The sequence below is a fragment of the Triticum urartu genome, chromosome 2A (genome assembly GCF_056163025.1).
Source record: "Triticum urartu cultivar PI428250 chromosome 2A, HENAU_Tu73, whole genome shotgun sequence".
NCBI classification, from domain to species: domain Eukaryota; kingdom Viridiplantae; phylum Streptophyta; class Magnoliopsida; order Poales; family Poaceae; genus Triticum; species Triticum urartu.
The window spans coordinates 382,945,003-382,969,263 of record NC_141874.1 but is presented as its reverse complement, the minus strand read 5'-3'; the positions used below and the strand labels follow the sequence as shown (position 1 = coordinate 382,969,263).

Sequence of the window (24,261 nt, the reverse complement as noted above, 5' to 3'; positions counted from 1 at the left end):
TCCACGTACCCTCGTAGACCATTAAGCGGAAGCGTTATAACAACGTGGTTGATATAGTCGTACGTCTTCACGATCGACCAATCCTCAGCACCGAACGTACGACACCTCCGCGTTCAGCACACGTTCAGCTCGGTGACATCCCGCGAACTCGCGATCCAGTAGAGCTCGGGGAAGAGTTTCGTCAGCACGACGGCGTGGTGACGATGTTGATGAAGCTACCGACGTAGGGCTTCGCCTAAGCACCGCTACGATATAACCGAGGTGGATTATGGTGGAGGGGGCACCGCACACGGCTAAGAGATCAACAGATCAATTGTTGTGTCTATGGGGTGACCCCTGCCCCCATATATAAAGGAGCTAGGGGGAGGCGGCCGGACAAGGAGGAGGGCGCGCCAAGGGGGGAGTCCTACTCCCACCGGGAGTAGGACTCCCTCTTTTCCTAGTTGGAGTAGGAGAGGAGAAGGAAGGGAGAGAGGAAGAGAAGGAAAGGGGGGCGCTGCCCCCCTCCTTCTCCAATTCGGACTAGAGGGGGAGGGGGCGTGCGACTGCCCTTGGCCGCCCCTCCTCTTCTCCCACTAAGGACCATTAGGCCCAATATACTCCCCGGGGGGTTCCGGTAACCCCCCGGTACTCCGGTAAATGTCGGAAACCTCCCGGAACCTTTCCGGTATCCGAACATAGTAATCCAATATATCGATCTTTACGCCTCGGCCATTTAGAGACTCCTCGTCATGTCCGTGATCATATCCGGGACTCCGAACTACCTTCGGTACATCAAAACACAAAAACTCATAATACCGATCGTCACAGAACTTTAAGCGTGCGGACCCTACGGGTTCGAGAACTATGTAGACATGACTGAGACATGTCTCCGGTCAATAACCAATAGCGGAACCTGGATGCTCATATTGGTTCCTACATATTCTACGAAGATCTTTATCGGTCAAACCGCATAACAACATATGTTGTTCCCTTTGTCATCGGTATGTTACTTGCCCGAGATTCGATCGTCGGTATCTCAATACCTAATTCAATCTCGTTACCGGCAAGTCTCTTTACTCGTTTCGTAATGCAACATCGCGCAACTAACTCATTAGTCACATTGCTTGCAAGGCTTATAGTGATGTGCATTACCGAGAGGGCCCAGAGATACCTCTCCGACAATCGGAGTGACAAATCTTATTCTTGATCTATGCCAACTCCACGAACACCATCGGAGACACCTGTAGAGCACCTTTATAATCACCCAGTTACATTGTGACGTTTGGTAGCACACAAAGTGTTCCTCCGGTGTTCAGGAGTTGCATAATCTCATAGTCATAGGAACATGTATAAGTCATGAAGAAAGCAATAGCAACATACTAAACGATCGGGTGCTAAGCTAATGGAATGGGTCATGTCAATCAGATCATTCACCTAATGATGTGATCTCGTTAATCAAATAACAACTCCTTGTTCATGGTTAGGAAACATAACCATCTTTGATTAACGAGCTAGTCAAGTAGAGGCATACTAGTGACACTCTGTTTGTCTATGTATTCACACATGTATTATGTTTCCGGTTAATACAATTCTAGCATGAATAATAAACATTTATCATGATATAAGGAAATAAATAATAACTTTATTATTGCCTCTAGGGCATATTTCCTTCAATGGGTACATCCGTACCATCATAGCTCGTCTGATAGAATATTCCATCCTCGAGCTCCACAAATATGTCCGGATCTTCTTCATATCTGGGGTCAAGATCCCGGTTGTGATTCTCCGGCAGAGGAGCAGGGTCATGGATCCCCTCGATAGCCTTTCGCCGTTCCTGTTATAAGCGGATATGATACTGCCTGTCAAGAATGATTCAAGGACAGGAGTAAAATAGTAGAGTTATAGCTTACCCAGCTAGGAGGATTATACATGAAAAATCCGTCTCGATATTGGAGACGGGTGAACTCCTCCCTCTCCCCTTTATACAGTTCGGCCAATATTTTGGCCAGAGTGGCAGGGGTCTTTGGGCCCTTCCGACCATAGCGTGAGGCGTCGTCTTCCCCGTTGTAATGCCACATGGGCAGCCCTCTGTATTGGAGTAGCTGGACCCCCGGTGCTATGGAGATCGCCATTACCTCGACTATTGACAATCCGGACTAGGCAAGCATCTTAATCTTGCCCAGCAGCAGGCTAATCTCTGCACTATCCTCTTCCTCGAGGCTCCGAGGATGCCAGCTATGGCGTTTCTTCAACGGAGCGCTTGAGAACTCGGGGAGGCCCATACGGACGGGGCCGGGAAGAGCGACATCGTCAATATAGAACCATTCGGAGGTACACTCTTCGGAAGCCTTCTTCAGCGTGCCGGACAGGTATCCGGTCCCGGCGATGCGCTACACTTCGGCTGCCCCCACTTCAAAAATTGACCCTCCTTGATTACGAGGGACGAGGCAGAACAGTCTTCTCCATAAATCGAAATGGGCCTCGCAAGCCAGGAATAGCTCACATAGAGCGACATAACCCGCAATATGTAGGATAGAGGCGGGAGTGTGACTATGCAGTTGGAGGCCGTAATACTCCAGCAGACCTTGGAGGAAGGGATGGATCGGAAATCCGACACCTCTTAACAAGAAGGGGACGAAGCATACTCGTTCCCCTTGGACGGATTGGGAAAGTTCTCCGCTTGAGCCCTGCCATTGAAGGATGCCATCCCTGCTCGTACGGGGACCAAATCCGCGGGGGGTGGGGGGGAGAAAGCCCTGTGTTTGCAGCTTCACCAGCTGACTGTGAGAAACTGAACATCTCTCCCAATTCCCCTTTTCGGAGTTGTGGGGACGAGAGGAAGAGCTAGGAGCGCTAGCCATGTTGGGGTGGTTCTGCTCCGCAAGTTATGAGGGTTTCTTCCGTGGGATTTGGAGGGGATCTGAGATCTATTCTCTTTAAATAGGCACCTTTTTGGTACGGTCAGGGTGGTATATGTAAAAATACCCTGACCTCTTGTATTCACTCAACACGTGGAAGATGAAGTCAGGAAGGCGCGGAAGCCGAGGGATGCGACATTAAATGGACAGCCGAATACATCACTTTAAAGTCATAGGAGGAAGAACCCGCCTTGCAATGTCGAAGACTATCTGTATGCCGAATACCTCGTCATTGAAGCCTGGTTCGGGGGCTACTGGGGGAGTCCTGGAGTAAGGGGTCCTCGGGCGTCCGACCTATTGGATATGGGCCGGACTGATGGGCTGTGAAGATACAAAGACCGAAGACTCTGCCCGTGTCCGGATGGGACTCTCCTTGGCGTGGAGGGCAAGCTTCGCGACCAAATATGAATATTCCTTTCTCTATAACCGACCTTGTGTAACCCTAGATCCCTCCTATGTCTATATAAACCGGAGGGCTAGGTCCGTAAATAGCCCCGAATAATCATAGCCAGACTAGACTTTTATGGTTTAGTCATTATGATCTCGTGGTAGATCAACTCTTGTAATACTCATATTCATCAAGATCAATCAAGCAGGAAGTAGGGTATTACCTCCATAGAGAGGGCCCGAACCTGGGTAAACATTGTGTCCCCCGTCTCCTGTTAACATCAATCCTAGACGCACAGTTCGGGACCCCCTACTCGAGATCCGCCGGTTTTGACACCGACAGGCACCCCAAAGGCACAACAATAGTTCTCTTAGCCGTGTGCGGTGCCCCCCTCCACAGTTTACTCCTCCGGTCATAGCGTCGTAGTGCTTAGGTGAAGCCCTGCACGGATCACGTCACCATCACCGTCACCACGCCGTCGTGTTGACGAAGCTCTCCCTCGACCCTCTGCCGGATCAAGAGTTCGAGGGACGTCATCGAGCTGAACGTGTGCTGAACTCGGAGGTGTCATACGTTCGGTATTAAGATCGGTTGGATCATGAAGACGTTCGACTACATCAACCACGTTAACCTAACGCTTCCGCTTTTGGTCTACGAGGGTACGTGGACACACTCTCCGCCTCTCGTTGCTATGCATCTCCTAGATAGATCTTGCGTGATCATAGGATTTTTTTTGAAATTGCATGCTACGTTCCCCAACAACAAGTTCTCTCAACAATGATAACACAATTAGATCATATAACAATCCCTCAACATGCAACAAAAAGTCACTCCAAAGTCACTAATAGCGGAGAACAAATGAAGAGATTATTGTCGGGTACGAAACCACCTCAAAGTTATTCTTTCTGATCGATCTATTGGGCTATTCCTATAAGTGTCACCAACAATCCTAGAGTTCATACTAAAATAACATCTTAAGACACACATCAACCAAAACCCTAATTTCACCTAAATACTCCAATTTCAGCACAAGTATCCGCGGGTTTGATCATGCATCACACAATCTCAGATTCATCTATTCAAACCAACACAAAGAACTTCAAAGAGTGCCCCAAAGTTTCTACCGGCGAGTCAAGACTAAAACGTGTGCCAACCCCTATGCATAAGTTCACAAGGTCACAGACCCTGCAAGTTGATCACCAAAACATACATCAAGTAGATCACGTGAATATCCCATTGTCACCACAGATAAACACATGCAAGACATACATCAAGTGTTCTCAAATCCTTAAATATTCAATCCGATAAGATAACTCCAAAGGGAAAACTCAATCCATTACAAGAAGGTAGAGGGGGATAAACATCATAAGATCCAACTATAATAGCAAAGCTCGCGGTACATCAAGATCATGCCAAATCAATCAAACACATAGATACTGGTACTTACCCTCAGCCCCGAAGGTGAATTGCTCCCTCCTCGTCATGGAGAGCGTCGGGATGATGAAGATGGCCACCGGTGATGGTCTCCCCCTCTGGCAGGGTGCCAGAACAGAGTCCCGATTGGTTTTTGGTGGCTACAGAGGTTTGCGGCAGCGGAACTCCCGATCTAGATTTCTTTTCGGAGGTTTATGTATTTATAGGAATTTTTGGCGTCGGTTTCACGTCAGGGGGTCCACAAGGACGGAGGGCGCGCCCTCCACCCTTGTGGAGGTCTCGTGGCTCTTCTGGCCCAACTCCTTTGCTTCGGGGCTTCTTCTAGTCCATAAAAAATTACCGTAAATTTTCAGCTCATTTGGACTCCGTTTAATATTCCTTTTTTGCGAAACTCAAAAACAAGGAAAAACATAAACTGGCACTGGGATCTAGATTAATAGGTTAGTTCAAAAAATCATATAAAATAGCATATAAATGCATATAAAACATCAAAGATTGATAATATAATAACATGGAACAATAAAAAATTATAGATACGTTGGAGACGTATCAACAGACAGCTAGAGGACGACGACGTCCCAATAGAGGAAGTGGCCGACGACGAGCCAACGCCACCCTCCTCATCTACGCCATGGCGCCACCCTCCTCCTCCGCACCACCCTTGTCGGTACATTGCACCATGACCATCGGCGAGTCCCGTTCCCATTACATGGACATGGTGAGGGATGAGCGGGAGGAGCAGTTCCGGGAGCGCGCTGGCCGAAGCCGCCTACAACCACCAGCTCCTTCAGGAGCACCAGCAGGCAGAGGAGCAGCTTGCCGCCGGCAGGGGCGGCGCGGCTCGAGTCCTACCACTTTGTCCGCTAGAGGTACCGCTAGCGTCAGGCGGAACTGGAGGCCGCCTACAAGGAGTTCAACGAGGCAACAGATGAGGTGTGGCGCAAGACCGACGACGAGGCAGAGAACACCGCCGAGGCCGCGCTCCGCCGCCACAACCACGAAGCCAGCACGTCCGCGATCGCAGTCGGCAATGAGGAAGAGTAGTGCACGGTAGGTCGCCACCGTTCGGGTCCCAAGAAGGCCACCGCTGTTGAAGCCAAGCTTGGTGGGCCGAACATCAACAACCGACTAGCCGCTTGGCGGCGACGCGAAGACGGACAACTTCACTTCCCGAGGCTTTGGAGACAGAGATGTAGAGTGCAGAGGCGCAACTGGAGAAGGCAAAGCTTCAGTTCTGAGGGCTCATGGTCGGACACGAGGAACAGATGCCAGCAATAATAGATTAGGTTAACTAATTATACCTCTAGGGTCGGATATGTAACGAAATCCACCATGTTTATATGAAATTCGGATGTGTTTGAACAAACTTCGTATGTTTAGTTTGAATTGTTGTTTAAATATGTGCAGACTGATCCTTATTTATAAACGGATGTGAAAGAAAATTTGCGGGCCACGATGCCCTAACCTAGCCGGAGACTACTCTCACGAAACTCAACGCCGCTCCAAAGTCCCAGCGGCCAGCCGGGCCACGCGAAAGAACCAGTACGCCGGCGTCGGCGGCACTTTACAGTAACCACCCCCATCCCTTGACGTCTAGTAATTTTCAGGAGCTCGAGGCTCAAAGCGGAAAAAGTCGAACGATTTTCGAAGCGCCCGGGCGGGGCCCAGACGAAAGCGCGGAGAGCGGGACCGGGACCGGGACCAAACCCAAACCCGGCAACCTTTTATTTTTCGAGTTTATGCATCCGGCCCCCGGAATTTGTCTATAATTATATGGACCGGCTCGCTTTGCTTCGCTTGACCCCCTCGGATACTCTTCCCCGGCTGATGCTGTCTATTGCCTCCGCTCTTCCACTCCGCTTCTCGTCTCCGTCTCCCACCGCCTACCACCTCGCACGCTCCTGGCCGCATTGGCCGAAGCCCGAAGGGGAGGCAGGGCCGGCGGCTGGGCTCGGCTCCGGCTACGACACGGGAGGTGAGCTGAGAGGGACTGACCCCTTGCCTGCCCGCTGCTCGGTCTTTTTCCGCTGGAAATTCCTGATGTTTTTTTCTTTCGGATTGAGTTTTTAACTTTCGAGCCGCAGTTCTGAGTGACCGGTGGTTTGAGAGTCCAGGGCCTGGTTATTTATCCAAGTATTTCGCCTGGGGGCTCGCCGGCGGTGATTTCCGGCGGGCGTTTCGGTCGCCTTCTCGCCGAACCAGTGGTGGAGGTTTATGCGCATTCACTACTGCTCGCTAGGGTTCTAGGAGCGTTTTGGCGGCGTGGTTTGAGTCTTTTTACGACTTTTGGTGTTTTGCCATCTCGGACGAAATTTTGATTCTGTTTTGAATTCCGGCCTCAAACTTACTGCTGCTACACGTTTCTTCCTGAGCTTTAAAAGTTATTTTTTTTTCTTCCAGAAATGAGCTTTAAAAGTTTCGCATATTTTGGTAGGACGTCGTGATTGCACGATTTTTCAGTCTGATTGGTACTAGCTCGCGTCACACCCTTGGTCATTTCCGTTGAGGCGTTGACGAATTCGGCCACTATTTCAATTTCTGAACTGGCGTGCAGGCTCCATGCCAAGGGAATCTGCGTTTTTTGTATTGAATTGTTAAGCAATTTGCTGACCCTTTCATCCCTGTCACACTAATTGGGTGTTTGTCTGTCTCTTTGCAATCCAGCTCACTCATGTGTTCAGCTGCCAAGAGGTTGTTGGCTTGACTGACTATTAACGCATTGGAGGTGAACCCAGTTGAGGCCTTTATCCTGCTTGTCGGGAATGGAAGCTCCACCGGAGGCATCAAAGCCGGCAGATGCTAAACCGGTGAAGCCTCGACCATCTGCACCCACTGCCAGGATTGCGTCTTTGTCAGTCAAGAAGCGGACTGATGGTCTTACCTCGGCACAGTTGAATGTGTCCCGGTCTTCGTTGATGAAGCCTACCTCTACCGTCACCGCTGGTTCGGTGCAGAGAAGAAGCAGCACCGGAACTGCCGGGAAGCAACAGGAGAATGGGAGCTCAGTTGTTGCTAAGAAGGTTAGTCCTTCGCTGTCGGATGCGGCCAAGAGGAGTAAACCGGTGTCAGTCCCCACTGTTAGTTCCAGACCTTCACTGGAGAAGAGGACATCTTTGGTGTCTGAGAGGACCAAGGTAGATTCGGTGAAGAAGCCTTCTGTTAAGGCATCGCCAACTTCAACACTGAACAAGGTCCCATCCCTGACAGAGAGCTCCAATGGCAGCAGCACGACTGCCAGTTCCAGGAGAATGGCATCAAATGCTTCTCTGCACTCACCGCGGTCCTCTTCAGTGACAAGCAGTGTCACAAAGAAATTGGGTTCTCGGACGTCATCGGCGGACAAGGGTTCTTCTGTGTTGAGCCGGAGGAAGAGTTCGACTGCTGATAGTCGTGACTCACGGTTTATGATGCTGCCACAGGTGGATCTGAAGGCTAGCGATGAAGTGGTTAGTGTTGCTTTTCTGCTTGTTTTGTCAATAACTAAGATGATTGCATCATGTGGTTGTTTTCTTCCATCCAACATATTTTCTGCTGCTACAGAGACTGGATTCAAGAGGTCACAGGGTTCGTAGTCTGAAACAGTTGAGATTAACACCTAAACTTGAGGTAAAGTGCATCCAGCCTTTCCTTTTCTGTTTTCCAGCATTTAAAACTCACAGCTTTTTGTGCTTTTGAATAACTAGAGAGAAACAATCTTGCTAATTTGTATGGTAGTTGCTAAACTTAGCAAGTGTGCAAAGATATATATAACCAGCATTGCTTATGCAATGGCATGGATAAAATGACTGCTAACTATATTTCCTGTTTCTAGTTTGTGTATCTACGGGACAATCTGTTATCAAGTTTGGAGGGCACTGAGATACTCAACGGCGTAAAGGTATCCCCTCATTCCCTTTTTGTTGTTCATCCTTCATGTGCAATATTTTTGTTGATTCTGGTTTTGCTGTGCTATGTGTTTCATAATATTTCCAGGTTCTTGATTTGAGCTTTAATGACTTTAAGCTCCCTGGGTTTGAGCCTCTTGAGAATTGCAAAGTCCTCCAGGTTTGTGCTTCCCCAGTCGTATTCATTGAACACATAGAAGGCTCATGTGCACTAATTTCATTTATACTGAACCATGTAGCAACTTTATCTTGCTGGAAATCAAATAACTTCACTTGCCAGCCTTCCCGAATTTCCTAACTTGGAGGTATGATAATGTTGTCAACTTAGTCTTAGCAGGTAGCAGTTGATCATTTACTTATTTTGACAAAGCTAAATCTCAGCCTCGTATTTCTCTTGCTGCACCAGTTCCTTTCTGTCGCCCAAAATAAGTTGAAGTCACTCTGTATGGCCAGTCAGCCTCGACTTCAAGTGAGTTTGCTGATTTTGTCTGACTTGAACATAATCAAATAAGCTAGTTAGACCTGACTTTGTTTATGTATAGGTGTTAGCAGCCAGCAGGAATAGAATATCAACTTTGAGGGGATTTCCACATTTACCTTCTCTGGAGGTAGGTTTTCTTCAGTTTTAGTTATAAGTAATTTACACTGCTTATTTTCTTATCAAGCTAAGTTATATCAGCATGTATCTCCATACCTTAGTTGGTAGCCTTTAACTTGATGTTATTGAACCTTATATGCATCGATGGAGCAATTCACTCCACTCTTGATGATGATATGATGTTCGCACAAACACTTGGAACCTGAATTTTATGTATAAGAATTATTCAATTATATGAAGTTACTCAAGAATATTGATGCATGAAGATTTAGCATAGTTGGCTCACATGTGCTATATTAAACTCAAATTGCCTTCAGAGTTTACGTGTGGAGGAGAATCCACTTCTTGAGATGCCACACTTGGAAGCTGCTTTGATTTTGCTTGTAGGCCCTACTATGAAAAAATTCAACGACCGAGGTATGCCCAAACATGCTTTTCACTGTCCTGCGTAGTTACTAATTTTTGATTGGACGGTATGTAGTAAGAAATAGCTGTCTTGATGTCTGATCTTAAGCTTATTGCTGTGGTAAAATCTCATTCAATCGGGATGTCGTTACTCTGAATGAAAAGGCAGGCGATTCTGTTACTTGAGATATTTCCAGATAAACCACTTTCCGTTTCCTTTTCCTTGAAAAATGTCGCCATACGAATAGTTCTTTTTTTTTTTCAAATTCTGAGAGTTGAGGTAGCTCAGTGTCAATTCTTTGTTGGCATATATAGTAGGGATATGACTGCTGTGATCTCTTATGTTGATAAATTGATCAATCATGCGTAGTCCTGCATTGGTCGTGTTGGGTAAGTATAGATGTTTGGTGTGACCTGAATATTGTATCTAATTACACTAAGATCTTTCATATTCTGAAGTGTGAATTTGATGCAGATCTGAATCCCACCGAGGCTGAGGTTGTGAAGCAATATCCTGCTCATACAGCTATTTGCATTCGTGATGGTTGGGAATTTTGCTCCCCTGAACTTGCTGCTGGTATGATTTTACTGCACAGAAACTTTGTTTGTTGACTTCTTTTGTCGTTGTTAACACATTTTCTAAGGATTTCAGTTTTAGACTTTTAGTATAATATATATTCCTTAAAGACATGTGTTTGGTTAGACACACGGGCTTTATGCTAGTGCATGATGCCAAAGGATTGTGTGTCAGAGTGGTCAACCTGGCATTTCTTCTCAAGGCATGTCATTTTTCCTTTTTGAACAAGGGAATTTGAATTTTAACACATGGTACTTTTGTGAATAATACTAGGTTTCATGTTCTTTTAGTTCTTCTTTGTTCTCATGAATAAAACATAGGCAGCATGCCAAGGCTTGATGTGACATCATGAACTAAAGCTGTATGATACATATTTGTTACCTGGTTCTTGACTTCTTTAGTATCTTTGATAGCCTAATTGCACATTTATTTTGTTTTAAATTCCGTGAACAGATTCAACATTCTCCTTCCTGCTTGAGCAATGGAAGAATAAATTGCCCCAGGACTACATAGTGAAGACAGCTTATGTTGACCATCCATTTGAAGAAGACCCCTGCCATTGCCATTTTAGCTTCACAAATCTTAGTAGTGAAGGTAAACTAGTCCTCAAATACCAATGGTTTCTAGGTGGCAAGACACCGACAGGTTTTGTGCCTATTCCTGAAGAATTAAGCGAGGTACAAATACTCCTCCTAAGGTTATTTGCGTTGTAAAGAACTGACGTTTCAGACCTTTTTGTAGTTTGTACCGTCATCCATGGTGTTTCTGTTTATCCCAACTGCCCGTTTCAGCTAGAGCTTTGCCCAATATTAGCCAGCACTGGTTGATAGACCTTAAGAATGCAAAAATAACCTTTATATTAGGGTTGCACTCTAAGATTGTCAAACATGATTGACGCCAGCAGTTAGGGCACTTCCGTCCTTTTGCTCCTTGTTCACTAAAATTACCTAAAGCTAAAAGTACTGAATAAATCGCCATTACATGCGGTGTGGATAAGAAATTTAAACCACAAACTTGCATCATACAAAACTAGGACCAAATTAATGGCTCGATGAAAACCCCTGCCTCCAGAGTGCACATATTATCTTCTGCAATTTGCATTTTCATCTATCATCGACTTCGACCTTATTTTCTCTGCTATTGTATTCTACAAGTTCTATGTCCCTACTAGTTTTGTATAGTTCTACCAGTTTTGCCATGCTACCATCCTTTTCCAATTCTAAATTCTTGCTATATGTAAAATATAAGGTGTACTGGCCGAAGAGTGAGGATAAGAAATTTAAACCACAAACTTGCATCATACAAAACTAGGACCAAATTAATGGCTTGATGAAAACCCCTGCCTCCAGAGTGCACATATTATCTTCTGCAATTTGCATTTTCATCTATCATCGACTTCGACCTTATTTTCTCTGCTATTGTATTCTACAAGTTCTATGTCCCTACTAGTTTTGTATAGTTCTACCAGTTTTGCCATGCTACCATCCTTTTCCAATTCTAAACTCTTGCTATATGTAAAATATAAGGTGTGCTGGCCGAAGAGTGAGGATGTTGGAAAATGTTTGAAAGTTGAATGCACTCCAGTACTGAATGATGCTGAATTCCCGCCTGTCTTTGCTGTATCTTTACCTGTTTGTCCAGGTATATCAAACAACTCATTGAATATTCATAATAATTGATTCTGATTTCTAGTAATTCTATAATTGGTGCCCATTTTGCATGTAGTAGTAAGTTAGATAAAATGTTTGTAGTTTTGTACTTAATTATGGGGCCCTTTCACTGAAACTCCTCTGAAGCTTTATTTGCCTTGCTGCAAGATTTCTAGCTTTTTTATTTCTTGTGAGAGTAGAAATAGTTTTTCCCTCTGTTAGTACTTATGCACAAATAATTGCCTTGAGCAGCCATTATTTTGGCATACTAGACAAGAGTACCCTGTATTATCCAATAACACAATGCTCTTATGGATGGTCAACCAGTGTGCTAATCTACTATATGGTGGCAAACACTACATAGTTCAAAGGTTTTCTTATCCTGTTTCTGTTTACCAGGGACTGGATATCCAAAGGTTATCAATCTAACAGTCAATGGTGAACTAGTAGAAGGAAATGTACTCAAGGGTGTTCCTCAGATTGCTTGGTGTGGTGGGACACCAGGGAAAGGTGTTGCAAGGTTGGTTTACCTCTTTACCCTACTAACTTTCTACCATTTTTATTTGCTTAAATGAACATTTTATCAAATGTTTTTATTTCCCTTCCTATTTTTCTTGTAGTAAGGAATGTCCTTGACTTGTTAAATCTCTTTTGGGTCTAGTTGGTTGAGGCGAACATGGAACGGCAATGCTGTAATAGATGGAGCCGAAGGGATGGAATATCAGCTAACTATAGATGATATTGATTCAAGTTTGGTATTTATGTACACGCCTGTTACGGAAGAGGGCGTTAAGGGGGAGCCACAATGCACAATGACAGATTTTGTAAAGGCTGGTAAATACTTTTCTCTGCAATCACTTTTTACTGTTACAATTTTCCGTTGAACTTAAGATATGGGACACATATTCATTAGGGTTACATATTTGCAAGCATCTCTTCCGATCTATCTGTAATGGACTTTTTAGACAATGAATGCTTTTATTACCCCCTCTGCATCATGGATGCATCCAGCCATACTTAATTACAAACTTATTACGTCATAAAGAAGAAAATGATCTTGACTAAAAAAGAAGAGGCCAAAACAACCAGACCAATCACCTTGTGATGGATATGTTTAGTTTTGGCTAAATGTAATCCTGCTATCTAAATTATTTTACAAATTATATATGCTGGAGCCTCTGCGGACAGAAGATACAGATAATTTGCTGCTGATATTTTAAAAAATTCACCAGAAAAGATATTGTTAAGAATGCATGTTTATTTGTACATATGGCCTTTCCATTTCAAAAATAACTGATGATGGTTCATCTGCTTATAGTCCTTTAACCTCTAGATAAAAGTGTTCACTTGTTTAAAAATAAGGACCGTGTCCATTAGAGTTGTCATCTTGATCTCAATTTGTATGTTCCATAATTTTTGCTCATACTCATATGACCTATTTGTAATGACTAGGCACTATTTTTATCTCTAATTTCATAACTGTTTGTCTATGACATTATTTCAGGCACACCATCAGTTAGCAATGTACACGTTGTTGGAGATATTGTTGAAGACAACACAATCAAAGGAAACGGAAAATACTTTGGTGGCAAAGAGGGACTGAGCAAATTCCAATGGTTCAGAGAGAAGGAAAATGGGTATGCGCCATTTTTGTGGGATCATTAAGTATATTGAATAAAGTATAGATCACCTTTTGTGTATATATGGTTTAGCACTTTCATTACAGCCAAGCATTGCACTCGTTATAACTATTACCAATCCGAGTCTTGACCGCTTATTCTGCTTACGCAGTGAGGTTTTTCCTGTATACCATTGACATGAGCGCAGACCCACTCCCTAGTAGCACCACTGAGATCAAGTAGTTTGGGCCTTAAGCCAATTAAACATAAGCATGGAAGGGTTGTCCTCTGTAGAGATTAGATATGATTTCATCTGTTAATCTTAGTTGCGTAGGGCTAAGAGAGCCATCTATATAAATATTAAATAATCATGTATCGGTACTGATCATGGAATGAATGAGAGTATGAACTAGTACAAATCTAATCCCAGTCTGTCCCTTCTGCCCCCTTCACCAACCTGCGAGATGGCCAGCCTACCCTCGGCCCTCGCTTCTCAGAGCATTACATCCGGTCCATCCTGTCACCTTCATCGGTCTTAGGCCCAGTATCAAATTTAGCATTTGACAACCAGTTCCAGGAATTTTGTGTGTAGCCAGACAAAAACGACCAAGGCTTTATTATCAATTTGGACAGAAATAGTAGATCTTAATAAGATTGCAAGGAAAGGTCTTTACTTGAGCGTTTGTGCTTTTTTCCTGGGAGCACCCGTCAAGTTTTCTTCTGTAAACGTTTCCTTATCCTTCTGAAGTAAAATAATATTTTGATTTGTCCTATGCCTCGGTTGAGTACTTATAGGTTGAACCGATCAGCTGAACTTTGAAACCAGGTCAGTCGACCAGGCTTATCTCGTCTCTTATGAAATAGCAATTCAGGAACTGGTATGCCTTCTGAGAATCTGGACTGCCAAAACCAAATCTTTCATAGTCATATGCGATGTCTAAGGTATCATTCTTATGTTGTCACTAGGAAGATCCTACTTACATCACCCATTGTGTCTGAACAGATCTTTTGGTCTTAATAATCCAAGTAGATGCCTTTACATAGCTAGATTAAATAGACTGAACATTATCGGACTGTGGTTGTACCAATAGAATGTGATTTTGATGCCCCTTGCTTCCGACATCCCCATTTGTGATGCTGGGCTCTAGGCACCTAGGAGTTTCCAACATTTTAAGGAGCAATATTCAACTGAATGTAAACTTATAAAGTAAATAAGAAATATGAAAGAATGATTTATCTTTAGCTGCTCTGGTTGAGCACTAGTCTAGCACCACACGCAGTGTGTAGAAATTGATGTAGTATGCTATTTATGGAAACAACTACTTGATCTTGTGCAGTGGATATCTTCTAGTGCTGTCGAATAGCACACAATACACACTAACCAAGGAGGATGTGGGCTGGTGCCTCAAATTTGTATATACTCCCATCAATCTTGAAGGTCCGTTCAACTGTCCACTGCTTGTGTGCATTGATATTTTGTTATACTAAATTATATTAGTGTCTTTCCAGGCCAGGAGGGTGAAGCTGCTTTCGCCATAACAGAGGCAGTACGGAAAGGTAGCAACTAATGACGTTGTGCCCATTTTGCAGTTAAAGTGTTAATGTTTCTGTGCTTTACGATAATGTTGCTATTAGCTGTGTGATCACTTTGCTTTACTTCCCTTGGTCGGTTAGCTCCTCCGAAAGTCTTTGATTTGAAGATTATTGGTGAAGCAAGAGAAGGAAGCAAGGTATCTGTTACTGCTACCGTCACAGGTGGAACTGAAGTATCCAGCAGGGTTCAGTGGTTCAAGGCATCTTCATCTGAATTTGTGAATGACCATGAGCTTGAAGCCCTTTGTACATCTAAAGTCTCCAAGGTATGTTAAATTTTATTCTCTACTTCTCTTGGTGTTGCAGCATTACTGAACTTGTAGTCATGTTTTTAATGGAGATATGGTGAGTTACAATCTCTTTGTGAATTTTATACTAGACATTCCGCATTCCTCTTGGGGCTGTTGGATGTTATATTGTTGCAAAGTTTACTCCTGTGGGACCTGATGGCGAAATTGGTGCACCAGCCTATGCTGTATTAGATGATGTTGTGGAAAGTAAGTTCATGTTCTGTCAAACTCAACTATTTGTCCTAAATATCATTTTGTGTTCACACTTCTGATAAGGATGAATATTCTGTTCACAACTCTCACCAGTGGCCATTTGTAGTTTTGTCTACCAGTTCATTATCTGCCCACACTTGAATACTAAATTCATGAATGGTAGATGACCTAATTAATTTATTGAATGGGTGGCTAGAAGTTTTCTACAGTTCCACTGGACTATCTCCACAAATTTCTTAGCCAGTAGATTTTGGTATTTCTCCTGTTTATTATTGGAATACTGGGAGCATAAAATTCATCCAAAACTTTTGTAAGGTCATGAAGGTCCACATCATTCACCTTCAAGCTTTTGTTTTTGTTTGGGCAAATATGCACTAGCATCTTGTGATTTACCTCTTTGTTCTCGTGCTGTTGCCATTTGCTTTCTAAATTTGACAGCTTGGTTATATTTCTCCTCTGTTGCAGCATTGCCGCCCAGTCTGAACTTTTTGACAGTCACTGGTGAATTCTCAGAGGATCAAATGTTGACTGCATCATATGGGTATATTGGGGGCTATGAAGGAAATAGTCTATACAGCTGGTATCTTCATGAGGTATTGCTATACTTTCTTGTTTGTAGCTTAGTTCACACTGATTCTCAGTAAATAGCACTCATCATGCATATTGGGCTTCTAGAAATGCATATATTTAGTATATACTCCTTGGGTACTAGCTATGTTCTACGTTCTTTATGCCACACTGTTGCTCCACTTACAAAAAGTTTGACAGACTGAGGATGATGAAGGCAGCCCACTTTCAGAAGCGTCTGGTTTGCTACAATATCACATTAAAAAGGAAGATGTTGGGAAGTTTGTCTCTTTCAAATGCATACCAATCAGGAACGATGGTATTGTTGGTGAGCCAGGAGTTTTCATGGGAAATGATAGAGTTACACCAGGTGCACATTCTCCTTCCTCCCGAGCAATTTCTCAAATAGGAGATCACTTTATGTGCCAAGCAAGAAGCTGACTGAATAAATGAAGTAGGATTCTTTGCGGATGCCTAATATGCTTTTGCGTCGTGACATGATGCCGAGATTGTATATATGTCAAAAACAAAGGAGTAGTCGAGTAGAATAGTTTCAGTATGCCACTTAATTCTCTTTTGTGGATTGGTTGCTTTTTTATGGCTGAGTTATGTTTCCTGACTGTAGTTTTGACATAGTCTAGATGTTAACTGACCAATAAAATTCGTCAAGCAAAATGATTTCCAATGCACTGACTAATTAAATCTCTTCACTTTTAACAGGAAATCCGACGCTACTTTCTCTTGAACTAAATGGTGAGGCCATTGAAGGGACAACTATGGTTACCAATAGAAGATACTGGGGAGGAGAAGAAGGGGACACGATATTCCGTTGGGTACTGGTAGGTTATTGAAACACCATTATTGTTTTCACACAATGATGACTTTTTGTAACTTCTAACAGATTGGGTATCCAGTGGCATCCTTAAAATGAACTCTCTTTTGTGTGTAGACAAGTTCTGATGGAACCTGGAATGAAATTGAAGGCGCAACAAGCTCATCATACAGCTTGAAATGCGATGATATTGGCTTCTACGTGTCTGTCTCGTGCGAGCCTGTTAGAATTGATGGAGTTCATGGTTCTTTGGTGTCGACAGAAGCAATCGGTCCTATTATTCCTGGTACATTAGCTGACAATTTTATCTCATGGGAAAATAAGCGCTTTTCTTTAGTTCTCATGCTTCTGTACACATGTGCATGTGGACACGCATTTCCTCCAATCTATTCATTGATGTAATAACACTGGCTAGCTAAATGGACCAAAATCCCCTTGTATACTTGTTTGCAGGGCCACCGGCATGTCGATCACTTGAGCTAGCTGGCTCTATGCTTGAAGGTGGTCGGTTGACCTCTCATGCTGAGTATACTGGAGGGTAAGCCACACTGCCAGTGTTCCAGGTTATGCCTATTGACATATACTAGCCGATCTGATTTGGTTGCTTCTTTTTCTTCTCATTCTAGTGTTAAGGGAAACTGCATCCAGCAATGGTTCAGGTCACATGATGATGGTAGCAAGGATGAGTTGATTGCCGATGGTCAGTGCACATTAAGTTTTTTTTAAGGATTGCGCCCTATCAGATACAGTTGCTGTTTTTTCTCTGTTGGAGCAGAATTAATGTTCAATTGTTTGTCTCTTAGAATGTCTAGATCTTGTTCTAGCTGATGTTGATTGCCGAATTGAGGTTATATTTACACCTGTACGAGAAGATGGAGTGCAAGGGTCACCTAAGAGTGTTTCTTCGGATATAATCTTACCTGGTTAGTGCTTCTTCCAAAATGCTCTACTGTTTCCATCAGTGGAGAAGCCTTGATCTAGTGCAGAAAGAAAATGCCTAGTAGCTTTAATCTTCATTAATCATAACATGGATTGTCCTTGTATGTGATAATCTGGATCCTGTAGGAAGTACTCCCTCTGTAAACTAATATAAGAGCGTTTAGATCACTAGAATAGTAATCTAAACGCTCTTATATTACTTTACGGAGGGAGTAGATGAAATGAATTCAGTTTTGAGCATAGTGTGCCCAAACTCTATACAAATTTTAATCTAAAGAATTGTCTGTTTGTTAATCCGCCATTGACACAGGGGAGCCCAAGGGTGTCAGTCTTGTTATACCAGAGTGTTTTGAGGACAATGAAATTTCTCCTATCAAAGCCTACTTCGGTGGCAAAGAAGGCACTGGAAAATATACTTGGTTCCGAACTACAGAGAAGCTTGATAACTTGGAACCTGAGCTGGTGGCATCATGTTCAGAAGTCGTCGGAGAAACCTTGTGCGTTCTTTTACTGATTGCATCAAGGCTTTTGCTTTTGAAGGATTTATGTTAAGAGCTAATTCATTTGAAATAATGCAATGTCTAACAGATTGTACAAACCTTCATTGGTTGATGTTGGCTTCTACTTGATCCTTTGCTGGGTTCCTACACGATGTGATGGAAAGACTGGTGACCCATTGATGGCTATCACTGATAACCCTGTCATGGCAGGTTGCCACTTGATCTGTTCCTACTTGACATTGCTATGTATTAAGTATTTACTTCCTGCAGATTCTTACTCTTGTATGAGATTTGCAGCTTTTCCATCTGTTTTGGATGTTAACTTGAAGAAGACAAGTTCAGACTTATACAGTGGAGTAGGCATTTATTATGGTGGATATGAGGGATCAAGCTTGCATAAGTGGTATAGGGAATCTAGTGATGGGACCAGGATTTGTATAGATGGCGCTGCTTCAAGTACATATGAAGTGGCAGATGCAGATTACAGCTGCCATCTGTTGTTTGGGTAAATCATTTTAATTAAGTCTATTTTTGTCTTGACACTTTTTATTGGAATCACTTGATGGTTTGTTTATTCTCATCTTAGGTTAGATAATATAGTCCACGTGAAGAAACCTCAGTGGCATGTTATGTTTTTTCTTTTCAAAGTCGTTCTACTGTTTTTTTCTCAAATATATTATGATCCATAATTCACCAGAAAATTGCGTTCCAAAGGATTTGTCTGCAGAATGTTGCTTCTGTTGTATATTTCATCGTTCTAAGATAAATGACAACATCTGACATACTTTCATTGGAATAAAAAGTAACTTATGGATAATTTGGTTGAAAATTACTGGGCATGATCTTTCCTGATGTCTAATATGCAGTATGTGTTTGCAATTCTTGGCAGGTATACCCCTGTTCGTTCAGATGGAGTCATTGGCGAAGAAAAGTTCTCTGAACCATCTGATATAATCTTTCCAGGTAAGCTATACGTCTCTGAACCTATTGGATATATTACTTTTATGTTCTCATTTTTATGTAACTGAATCTTTCTGTTGCAGAGCAACTCAAAATCGAGACCCTTTCATTCAAAGGAAATCAAGTTGAGAGAGAAACACTTGCTGTAGTTGAACAAATTCCAAGAAATGAGACTCAAGAGCATATATGGGGTAACTACAAGAAAGAAATAAAATACCAATGGTAAGAAAAGGGATGTAACATCTATATCTTTGGATATACTTTGGTCAATATGTGTGTAACATGTACTGTATATCTTTGGATGCAGGTTTGCCTCAAATGGATCAGGAGTGGACCTGTCTTTTGAACCTTTGGCTACCGAGTGCTCTCCTTCATACAGAGTACGCTTTGAGGATATAGGCCGATGCCTCAAATGTGAATGCATTGCTATTGATGTATTTGGACGATCCAGTGAATCGGTATCAGCTGTGACCTCCCCTGTTTTGCCAGGTCTTTTCTACTGCTTATATTTAGATCCAATGTGTTCTTATTTGTTCAATGTGTGCATGCTTCTGCCCTGTCCATTGAAGTTCTTTTGGCTGCTAAAAGTAAATAATAGGAGTAGTTCTTTTAAGGGCATTTGCAATATTTGACCCAAACATGAAGATCAAGTTGCACTTGTATTGGTGATTGTTGATAATTGGTATTCAGTCTCATGCAAAGTTGCAGTAATATCTATAATCAGTGGTATTTGTCTTTTAACAGGACTACCTAAAATTGAAAAACTGGAAATTGAAGGAAGAGGTTTCCACACCAACTTATATGCTGTTCGGGGTATCTATAGTGGTGGTAAAGAAGGCAAGAGCAAAATTCAATGGCTTAGGTCAATGGTTGGAAGCCCTGATCTTATCTCCATACCTGGTATGATTACTTTGTACCTATTTTAAAAGATGTACCCAATCAACTATTCTTCTAGACTTTGACATCTTTTACCCGCGCTTGATTTCTTGTGCAGGTGAAACTGGAAGGATGTATGAAGCAAACGTTGATGATGTAGGGTATAGACTTGTTGCAATTTACACACCTGTGAGAGAGGATGGGGTTGAGGGACGACCTGTTTCTGCTTCAACAGAGCCGATTGCTGTTGGTATAGTCAAATTGCCTACCCCATCCTTATAAGAAACACCTACCATCTTTCCCACCAATGTCCTCCTATTACCATTTACTGCAATTTTACTACTGTATTTATTAAACTTATGAATGTGGCATGCCTCTATAGAATGGAACATGAACACGTGGCAGTGCATACATGTCGTATTTATGATAAATGTATTCAATTAGGGAATCATTATTTAAAATCATCTTAGGCTCTTAGCTATTCTAGTCATTGTTTTCGTACAGCCTTCACTAGTTTGTCGTATTAATTTCTGCTTTCATCTTATTCAGAACCCGAAATTTACAAGGAAGTAAAACAGAAGCTTGACGACGGTTCTGTCAAGTTTGAGGTGACAACCTTTCTTCTCTGAAATTCCCCTTTTTTTTTCTCTAGTTCAGAGCTAACATGAATGGATTAATATCTGTTTGACAAACTGTTAAAATCAGTTTAGTTTCCTATTCACTGTTGTCACTGAGAGATGAGTAACAGTCGTGAACTCTTCCCACTAAATTCTGAGTCTGAGAAAAATTCCATTGCAATGATTATTTGTGCTGTCCCTGCAGAAGAAAATATGATTGTTTGTGCTCTCGGGGAGCGCATGCTCTCTTTATTTTGGAAAATTAAAAAACTGACTTGAGAAGTTTCAAACCAAACCCCCAAAATCTGATGCGTAGATATTAGAGGAGCCATGTGCCAGCAAGTTTTTTTGTGGAAATTCATTGTTTTGGGGTTGGGTGAAGGAAAAAAGTAAAAGTGAGGAGCTAGAATAGCATTTTCATGTTTTTCTTTAAGTCCCTGAGTTTGTTTTTCCCCACAACAAAGTGGAAAATTCATTGATTTGGGCAAATGAATTGTGTTTTTCACGAAACATGCAATCTGAAAACAAACTTGAGTCAATTGTATACATTCCAGTCACTACTACCTATTTTAAATATAATATTGTTACAATGTTTGCGATCTTCAAAGTAATGGTATACCTTGTGTTATCTTAGTGAAATTTATTCTTTGTCTACTGACTAGAGTGCATCAACTTTGCATTAAACAGGTTTTGTGTGACAAGGACCGAACACCAAAAAAGGTATTTCCCCAAACTTTTGATGTCCTTACGCATCGGCTCACCAGCATACTAAGATATCCAAATATACCTATCTTACCCAAAAAATTAATTAAAATACTAACAGGCACAAGTGATGGGACATTTGGAGCGGAGAATTTTGGAAGTCAACAGAAAGAGAATCAAGGTTGTAAAGCCTGGATCCAAGACATCATTTGCAACTACTGAAGCCCGAGGGACATACACCCCCCCATTCCATGTAAGCTGTTACCATGAACTGGATAGATATATACAATCTGGTATTGGTAATATGTACTCCATTTTTCTTCAGCAATATGCTATGCACTTATGCTAACATTTATTTGAGGCTTGCAGGTTGAGCTATATCGTAACGATCAGCACCGTTTCAAGATTGTCGTTGACGGTGATAACGAAGTTGACTTGATGGTTCAAACGCGGCATATGCGAGATCTTGTCATTCTGGTGATCAGGGGCCTCGCCCAAAAGTTCAACAGCACCTCCCTCAACTCACTTCTCAGGATAGAGGCATGAAAACATGATATATCTGAGAATGTACGTCAATCAGGAACGTATGTTGTTCAATACCGGTGTTGCAATTTGTTGGTTTGTAGTGTGTATTTTGTAGGATTTGTAGCGTGTCAGCTTGTTTGATCCTTTTGTTCTTCTAAAGAACCAACACACAAGAGCTAGTGGCCCTTGTGACTCTGTTTTTTTTACATGTCTCATGAAATGTATATAGGGTTTTCAGAGTGTGAGAGAGTGGTGTTGTATTCAAATACAGCTTGCGCATGCCATGCCGTCATAATATCAGGTCATATTGTTGATGATCAATCATTCCTCTTTATCGTAGTGATGTCAGGATTGGTATTCGGTGTGCTCTGAGGTACTACCGTCATGGTGTATGTGACATTACGACTTGGAAGACGCATCACACACTTTATTTTCATTGGCAAATTCGTGCGTGCCACGTAAAACCAAGTTTTTTTTGTTTTGAATTTGCAGGTTGCAAATATACTCCCTTCGGTTCTTTTTACTCCGCATATTAGAGTTGTGTCAAGTCAAACTTTGTAAACTTTGACTAAATTTATATTAAAAAATATCAACATCTACAATACCAAATATATATACCATGAAATTACATTTCATAATGAATCCAATAATATTAATTTGACATTGTGAATGTTGATACTTTTTTCTATAAATTTAGTTAAAATAGAGATGCTTTGACTTCGGACAAAACTTATATACAGACTAAAAAGGATCGGAGGAAGTAGTTATTTATTTATTTAACAGCAACGAAAAGAGCTAATTATTTTACTGAACCGTTTCATGCCGGTGATGCCGTCAGCAAAAGAATAGCGACAGACGGAGAGGAGCTAGACACGGTGGTGTATCTTATCCGAACTGGCAGGCACTCCCTAACCAGGGGGCGCCACGTCGGTGGCAAGGATCCGAAACCTATCCTCGAGTGGCCGCCGCTCGCCACGCGATCCCCCGTGTGGCTCCGGCTCCACAAGATTTAAGAAAGGAGCTCGTTGAGCATTGCACCTGAGCAATCGCAGCATCCACAGCACACAAATCCGCAGCCATGGCCTCCCAGCTCTCCGCCATGACCTCCGTGCCGCAGTTCCACGGCCTCAGGAGCTACTCCTCGCCCAGGTCCATGGCCACGCTGCCGTCCTTGAGGAAGAGGTCCCAGGGCATCCGCTGCGACTACATCGGCTCCTCCACCAACATCGTAAGATCACACACATAGTACTACGTATACATGCGAATGGGTCAGGCATTGATTGTTTATTTGGTTAAAATAATTACTACTATACGCGGATGCAGATCATGGTGACGACGACGACCCTGATGCTGTTCGCCGGGCGGTTCGGGCTGGCGCCGTCGGCGAACAGGAAGGCGACGGCGGGGCTCAAGTTGGAGGCGCGCGAGTCCGGGCTGCAGACGGGCGACCCGGCCGGCTTCACGCTCGCCGACACGCTCGCATGCGGCTCCTTCGGCCACATCTTGGGCGTCGGCATCGTGCTCGGCCTCAAGAACACCGGCGTCCTCGACCAGATCATCGGCTAGAACCTTCCTTTTCCGTCCATAGCTGTTCTGCATTCGCATCGCGCGCTCCATGTAGTGGATCAATTAATGCTCCCTTCGTGATTTGATCATGTGGTGTAGTACAATGTATGTGTATGCATCTTTGTTTCAGCGGGACGTACCGCCGCGCCGGTGTGGCAACTCCTTCATCCCATGCGTTTTTCATCATCTATAGTATCTTTCACATGGTGAAGATGGTCCTGTGCTATAGAAAGAACAACATAGAGTCCAAAAACTAAATAAGTACTCCCTCTGTGAAGGAATATAAAATTGTTTAAATCACTACTTAGACCAGTTAATGATCTAAACGATCTTATATTTCTTCACAGAGAGTAACAATAAAAGTGCAAAACAACTCATGTCGCCCCCTCTCATGGCTTGAGGAGAAACCAGCGACGCCTCCTCTTCCACCCCCTCCCCTTTCTCCTCCCGCCGTCACCAGAGGTGCCGCCGCCGAAGCTCGGCTGGCTTTGAGGAGCTTCTTTGGCCGTGTGGCGTGGTAGTGGCTGCTACCCGGAGGGGTCGCTCGGTGCGGGTGTCGTCGGCTGGTGTTAGAGTTGTGCTGAATATTGTATACAAGGTAGGTTATAGTTAGACTCTGCGTCGTAT

At 43.1% G+C, this 24,261-nt stretch overlaps 2 protein-coding genes across 3 annotated transcripts; both read left to right on the top strand.

Moving 5' to 3' along the window:
* The first annotated feature begins 6,508 nt into the window (after window positions 1–6,508).
* Window positions 6,509–22,389, top strand: AIR9 (Outer arm dynein light chain 1 protein). Of its 2 annotated transcripts, XM_048700748.2 has the most exons (38): window positions 6,509–6,697; window positions 7,387–8,168; window positions 8,263–8,328; window positions 8,534–8,599; window positions 8,695–8,766; window positions 8,846–8,911; window positions 9,013–9,075; window positions 9,149–9,214; window positions 9,522–9,621; window positions 10,085–10,186; window positions 10,640–10,863; window positions 11,713–11,827; window positions 12,235–12,355; window positions 12,497–12,669; window positions 13,340–13,472; window positions 14,792–14,892; window positions 14,964–15,011; window positions 15,129–15,313; window positions 15,427–15,544; window positions 16,016–16,143; window positions 16,319–16,487; window positions 16,838–16,956; window positions 17,067–17,235; window positions 17,403–17,487; window positions 17,576–17,649; window positions 17,753–17,872; window positions 18,199–18,385; window positions 18,477–18,598; window positions 18,686–18,893; window positions 19,278–19,351; window positions 19,432–19,570; window positions 19,656–19,837; window positions 20,093–20,248; window positions 20,343–20,474; window positions 20,774–20,832; window positions 21,529–21,561; window positions 21,665–21,796; window positions 21,913–22,389. In XM_048700748.2, the coding sequence occupies exons 2-38, from the start codon at window positions 7,485–7,487 to the stop codon at window positions 22,087–22,089; spliced, it is 4,968 nt and encodes a 1,655-aa protein (XP_048556705.2). In that variant the 5' UTR covers window positions 6,509–6,697; window positions 7,387–7,484; the 3' UTR covers window positions 22,090–22,389. The 2 variants fall into 2 exon arrangements, with proteins under 2 accessions (XP_048556705.2, XP_087400062.1); XM_087543936.1 differs by having other exon boundaries at window positions 18,477–18,893.
* A 656-nt stretch (window positions 22,390–23,045) lies between these two features.
* Window positions 23,046–23,801, top strand: PSAK (photosystem I subunit K). Its single transcript, XM_048700747.1, has 2 exons — window positions 23,046–23,296; window positions 23,392–23,801. The coding sequence occupies exons 1-2, from the start codon at window positions 23,147–23,149 to the stop codon at window positions 23,632–23,634; spliced, it is 393 nt and encodes a 130-aa protein (XP_048556704.1). The 5' UTR covers window positions 23,046–23,146; the 3' UTR covers window positions 23,635–23,801.
* Window positions 23,802–24,261: the final 460 nt, after the last annotated feature.

Bases quoted from the DNA above. Each gene is read 5' to 3' on its own strand.
- PSAK (XM_048700747.1), top strand. From the start codon at position 23,147: ATGGCCTCCCAGCTCTCCGCCATGACCTCCGTGCCGCAGTTCCACGGC. The intron at 23,297-23,391 runs GTAAGATCACAC...ACGCGGATGCAG, and splicing joins TCGGCTCCTCCACCAACATC to ATCATGGTGACGACGACGAC.
- AIR9 (XM_087543936.1), top strand. From the start codon at position 7,485: ATGGAAGCTCCACCGGAGGCATCAAAGCCGGCAGATGCTAAACCGGTG. The intron at 12,670-13,339 runs GTAAATACTTTT...ACATTATTTCAG, and splicing joins GACAGATTTTGTAAAGGCTG to GCACACCATCAGTTAGCAAT. The intron at 20,833-21,528 runs GTGACAACCTTT...TGCATTAAACAG, and splicing joins ACGGTTCTGTCAAGTTTGAG to GTTTTGTGTGACAAGGACCG.